This window comes from Peromyscus californicus, unplaced genomic scaffold (assembly GCF_007827085.1).
Source record: "Peromyscus californicus insignis strain IS unplaced genomic scaffold, ASM782708v3 Scaffold_3__1_contigs__length_106647218, whole genome shotgun sequence".
Lineage (NCBI taxonomy): Eukaryota > Metazoa > Chordata > Mammalia > Rodentia > Cricetidae > Peromyscus > Peromyscus californicus.
Window position 1 is genome coordinate 49,198,922 of NW_026294551.1, and position 6,302 is coordinate 49,205,223.

Sequence of the window (6,302 nt, forward strand, 5' to 3'; positions counted from 1 at the left end):
TGTTGGTGGGAATGCAAACTTGTAAAGCCACTTTGGAAATCAATATGGTGCGTTCTTAGAAAATTGGGAATCAACCTCCCCTCAGGACCCAGCTATACCACTCTTGGGCATATACTCAAGGAATGCTCAATCATACCACAAGGACACATGCTCAACTATGTTCATAGCAGCATTATTTGTAATAGCCACAACCTGGAAAAAACCTAGATGCCCTTCAACTGAAGAATGGATAAACAAAATGTGGTACATATACACAATAGAGTACCACTCAGCAGAGAAAAACAATGACATCATGAGGTTTTCAGGCAAATGGATGGAACTAGAAATCCTGAGTGAGGTAATCCAGACTCAGAAAGACAAACACGGTATGTACTCACTCATAAGTGGATACTAGATGTAAAGTAAAGGATAAGCAGACTGCAACTCACAACTCCAGGGAGGCTACCTAGTAAAGAGGACCCTAAGAAAGACACAGGTATTGCCCAGCGACAGAGAAATGGATGAGATCTACATGAGCCAACTGGGGGTGGGAGAGGTAATGAAGGGCAAGGGTCGGGGGAAAGCCAGCTTAGGGGAGCAGGAGGTACCAACTGGATCAGGAACAGAGTGGGAGAACAAGGAAGGAGACACCATGATAAATGAAGACCCCATGGGATTAGAAAGAAGCAGAGTGTTAGAGGAGTGCCCAGAAATCCACAAAGATACCTCCCCAATAGAATACTGACAATGGTCGAGAGAATGCCTGAGCTGACCTACTCTGGTGATTGGATGGCTGAACACCCTGTCATGATAGAACTCTCATCCAGTGACTAATGGAAACAGATGCAGAGATCCATGGCCAAACCCCAAGTGGAGTTCCAACCTGCAAGAGAGAGGAGGGATTATATGAGCAAGAGATATAAAGACCATGATTGGAAAAAGCAAAGGGACAAATAGCCAAACTAGTGGAAACACATGAACTATGAACCAATAGCCAAGGTGCCCCCATAGGACTGTATCAGGTCCTCTAGATAAGTGAGACAGTCGACAAGCTTGAACTGTTTGGGAGGCCCCCAGGCAGTGGGACCAGGACCTGTCCTTGGTGCATGGGCTGGCTTTTTGGAGCCTGGGGTCTATGCTGAGATGCTTTGCTCAGCCTTGGTTCAGGAAGGAGGGAACTGGACCTGCCTCAACTGAATCTACCAGGCTGGACTGAATCCCCAGGGGATATCTTGCCTTGGAGGAGGTGCAATAGGGGGTGAATTGCGGGTGAAGGCTGGGGGGTGGAGGAGGGAAGACAGAGGAATCCGTGGCTGATATGTAAAATTAAATTAATTATAAAATAAAGATATTTATTATAAAAATGCATAGAACTGTCTAGGAAAGAATGGGAGATAGAAACCTGTCAAAGAGAAGCTGAGAAAAATTATTAGTGATTAAAATGATTACAGACATTTGTAATTTGAGGTTATAACTATGATAACTGTCAGATGGATTGTTGTAGAATATGTATCCTAGATATATCTTCATTTTTATTTTGAATTTTAAGGGACCCTGATATTTTCTCATTAGGATACTGGAGACAGAAAATGATAATGAGCAACCAAACTGTCATCTCCAAGTTCCTCCTCCTGGGTCTGCCCATCCCCCCCCAGAGCACCAGCACCTGTTCTATGCCCTGTTCCTGGCCATGTACCTCACCACTGTCCTGGGGAACCTCATCATCATCATCCTCATTCTACTGGACTCCCATCTCCACACACCCATGTACTTGTTTCTCAGCAACTTGTCCTTCTCTGACCTCTGCTTCTCCTCTGTCACAATGCCCAAATTGCTGCAGAACATGCAGAGCCAAGACCCATCCATCACATATCCAAGTTGCCTGACACAAATGTATTTTTTAATGGTTTTTGGAGACATGGAGAGCTTCCTTCTTGTAGTCATGGCCTATGACCGCTATGTGGCCATCTGTTTCCCCCTCCATTATACCACCATCATGAGCCCCAAACTCTGTGTATGTCTGATGGTGCTGTGCTGGGTACTTACCACTCTGTATTCCATGCTGCACACTATACTCTTGGCTAGATTGTCATTCTGTGAGGACAATGTGATCCCCCAGTTTTTCTGCGACATATCTGCCCTGCTCAAGTTAGCCTGTTCTGACATTTATATTAATGAATTAATGATATTTATCATGGGAGGGCTTGTTAGTGTCATCCCATTCTTACTCATTATTGTGTCCTATGTACGAATTGTCTGCTCCATCCTAAAAGTTTCATCTACTCAGGTTATCCACAAGGTCTTCTCCACTTGTGGCTCCCACCTAACTGTGGTCTCACTGTTCTATGGGACAATTATTGGTCTCTACATATTTCCATCAGCTAATAACTCTACTGTGAAGCAAACTGTCATGGCCATGATGTGCACTGTGGTCACTCCCATGCTGAACCCCTTCATCTACAGCCTGAGGAACAGAGATATGAAAGAGGCCCTGATAAGAGTCCTTTGCAAGAAGAAAATCTCCTTATAATGGCAACACTGGGATTTTTACTTAAATCTATCTAGTAAATACATTGATATTAATATTACAAAATTTATCTCAGAAAAGAAACACAGATTCAATAACATGCTTCAAAATATTTGCATTGCAAGCAGGAGTTTTTTCTAAGTAGTTCATTTATGGAAGTGGACCTTTGTGACTCAGTGATGCCATCCTCTGCCTTGCAAGTGTGATTCTAGAAAACCATTAGGTAAGAGCCACTGTTCTGTCAGATCTCCATTCTTTACATTCTTGTGTTCCCAAGGCTCTGAGATTTTATGCAAATTTCTGTGTTGACTGAAGTATGCTTTATAAATATAAATGAATGGTATATCATGATCCTTAGTTGATGCTCAGTAATCTTTTTGCAGTTTATTTATTTTTCTCTCATACAGTGCATCCTGACCACAGCTTCCCCTCCCTCCATACTTCCTAGTCCCTCTACCACCTCCCCTCTCTCCCAAATCCACCCCTCCTCCATTTCCTTTCAGAAAAGAACAGGCTTCCAGGGATGTCAACTGAACACAGCATAGCAAGATGCAATAAGACTAGGCAAAAACCCTCATACCCAGACTGGATGAGGCAACTTAGTAGGAAAAAAAAGGTTCCCAAGAGAAAGCAGAAGAGTCAGAGACACCCCAACTCCTACTGTTAGGAGTCCCACAAAAACCCCAAGATAAACAACCACTGCATGTATGCAGAGGTCCTAGCACAGACACACGCAGGCTCCATAATTTCTGCTTCAGTCTCTGTGAGACCCTATGAGCCCTGCTTAGTTGACTTTGTGAGCCATGTTCTCCTGATGTCTTTGACTCCTCTCTCTCTCTTACAATCCTTCCTCCCCATCATCTGCAAGGTTCCCCAAGCTCCACCTAATGTTTGGGTGAGGGTCTCTGCATTGGTGCCCATCAGCTGCCAGAGGAAGCTTCTCTGACAATGATTGAGATAGACACCAGTCTATTAGTAAAGCAGAATATCATTAGGAATAATTTCACTGACTTTTTTTGGTAGGTCATGTTTGGTTCTATCTTAGATCTTTGAGCCATCCAGCTTCCAGTTACTGGCCACTCAGAAAGGTTATGTGCTCCCTCTCTTGGCTCAGACCTAAGTTAGACTAGTCATTGTTTGGCCACTCACACAAGCTCTGAGCCACCCCAGCACATCTTCCAGCCAGGACTGGCCTGGGTCAAAGGTTTTGTGGATGGATTGGTGCCCCAGTTCCACCAAAGGGAGCTGACGCTAGTTAAAGAAGGTAATCAGTTCAATAGCTGAGGAATGCTCTATTATGTAAATATACCACAATTTTTTACCCATTCTTCATTTGAGAGATATCTAGGTTGTTTCTAGTTTCTGGCTATTGTGAATAAAGCCATTATGAACATAGTTAAGCAAGTGTCCTTGTGATAAGATGGAGATTCTTTTAAATATACGCCTAAGAGTGGGGTCTTGAGGTAGATGGATTCCCAATTTTATGAGGAACTGAAATATTGATGCCCACAGTAGCTGTACAAGCTTGCACTCCCCCCATCAATAAAGGAGTGTTCCTCTTGCTCCACATCCTCACCAGCATGAGATGTCACTTCTGCATTGATCTTAGTCATTCTGACAGATATAAGATGGAACCTTGAAGTAGTTTTGATTTGAATTTCCATGATGGCTAAGGATGATGAATATTTCTTTAAGTGTTTCTCAGCCATTTGAGATTCCTCTATTGCGAATTCTCTGTTTAGATCTGTACTCCATTTTTTAATTGGATTGTTTAGTTTGTTGGTGTCTAGATTCTTGCATTCTTTATAAATTTTGGATATGCATCCACTATCAGGTGTGGAGTTTGTGAAAAGATTTCTTTTCTGTACACTGCTGTTATGTGCAATTGACAGTGTCCTTTCCCTTACAGAAGAAGCTTTTCAGTTTCATGAGGTCCCATTATTAATTGCTGATCTTAGTGTCTGTGCTATTGATATTCTATTCAGGAAGCTATCTCCTGTGCCAATACATTCAAGGATACCCCCTATTTTCTCCTCTGTAAGATGCAGTATATAGTTTAATGTTGAGGTCTTTGATTCCTTTGGTTTGGAGTTTTGTGCTCAGTGATGATTATAGATCTATTTGCTGAAGGAAAATGGGAGAGCAGTGGATCTGTGGTATAGGGGCAACTGGAGGAGAAAAGGGTCCACTTGGGATGTATTATATGAGAGAAGAATAAACGAAAGTATTTTAAAAAAGAACTCTCTGTACACATCTAGAGGCCAATTTTCATTGGAGTGTTTTTTCCCTAGATGTTCTGCTTTTTAGGTTCTTTGAGTATTTTAGATAATAGTATTCTCCCACTCAGTGGCCATCCCCTTCACAAAATGATGGTTTCCTTTGTGTACAGAAGCTATCTAGTATTGTTAGGCCTGAGGGTCAGTTGTTAGCATTAATTCTTGAGAAAACGCAGTCCTATTCAGAAAATCTTTCCCTGAGCTTAGTACCAATAAATGAATTACGTGTTTTGAGTCATTGACCAAACGGGCTCACACAGACACACGCTCCAAACAGTACAGACTATTGCAAATGCCATTGATCACCCTTCCCAACTTGACATTAAAACCCTATTGTGGAAGACACTACATATTTATGTCAAAGAACTAGAGAAATTTAGCTGGTACTCAAATGGAAGGTTCACCACTGCTGTCTAGCACCCAAGTGCTGGAAGATGCTATTCACACTACTTGGTGAGAAAAAATAGTCATTAGTTGACCTACAATAACAACCTGCCCACAAGAAATGCCCAATGATGCAATCATGCTCAATCATGCCATGAATATTATGGGAGGATCCAACCACTTTTTATTGGATATAAGACCTGCTCCATGAGATGGGACCCATACTCAACAGTGTGAATTAGACCAAGAAACCAAAACTAGATGTCATAGACCTTAGAGGAAACCCACTACTATTATTCAGCAAACTGAACAGCAATGGACTCATATAGACACACACCCCAAACAGTACAGGCTATTGCCAATGTATTGCCAATACTCTCAATGATGTATTGTTATACCCATAGATGAGTGCATCATTCAAAACTCATCAAGGAAGCTTCTTCTTGCAGTAGAAAGAAATTAACACAAAGACACACACTAGACAATGTGAAGAGAGCGAGAGGCTTTGGAGTGCTCAGCCCTAAATGGGATGTCTATATCCCACCCCTCCCCTCAAGGTTCAGGGGTTGTTCAAAAAAAAGCATTTGAGAGCCAATGGTGGTAGACAACTCCAAGGAAGCAGCATTATCCAGACCCAACAGGACAGATGCACATGTGTATTCACCGAAACTGCGACAGCACACACAAGACCAGCACTAGTCAGGCCAGATTAAGCCAAGAAGCTATTTGCAATTGAAAGTTCCAGCAGAGGGAAACTCAGTTTGCTTCAGTGGAGTGATACTGGGCAAATCAACCACACTCCAGGGTGTTGCTAGAGTTTTCCTGCCTGGCCCACAGTCAGGACAGATCTCTCTCACCCGCCAGTCCCAAGCCGCTCAAACCCGATCAAGTAAACACAGACACTTATATTGGTTTCAAACTGTATGGCCATGGCAGGCTTCTTGCTAACTGTTCTTACTGTTTAAATTAATCCATTTCTATTAATCTATACCTTGCCACGTGGCTTGTGGCTTACCGGTACTTTACATCTTCCTTGTCCTGATGGCGGCTGGCAGTGTCTCCCCCACCCAGCTTCCTGTTCTCTCAATTCTCCTCTCTGTTAGTCCCGCGTATACTTCCTGCCTGGCCACTGCCAA

The 6,302-nt window shown here is 42.8% G+C and overlaps 1 protein-coding gene across 1 annotated transcript; it reads left to right on the top strand.

Moving 5' to 3' along the window:
* Positions 1 to 1,568: 1,568 nt before the first annotated feature.
* On the top strand, positions 1,569 to 2,509 carry LOC128121920 (olfactory receptor 1468-like). Its single transcript, XM_052757000.1, is given in 2 exon segments — positions 1,569 to 1,625; positions 1,628 to 2,509. Coding segments are annotated over 2 exon segments (939 nt in total).
* The last annotated feature ends 3,793 nt before the right edge of the window (positions 2,510 to 6,302 follow it).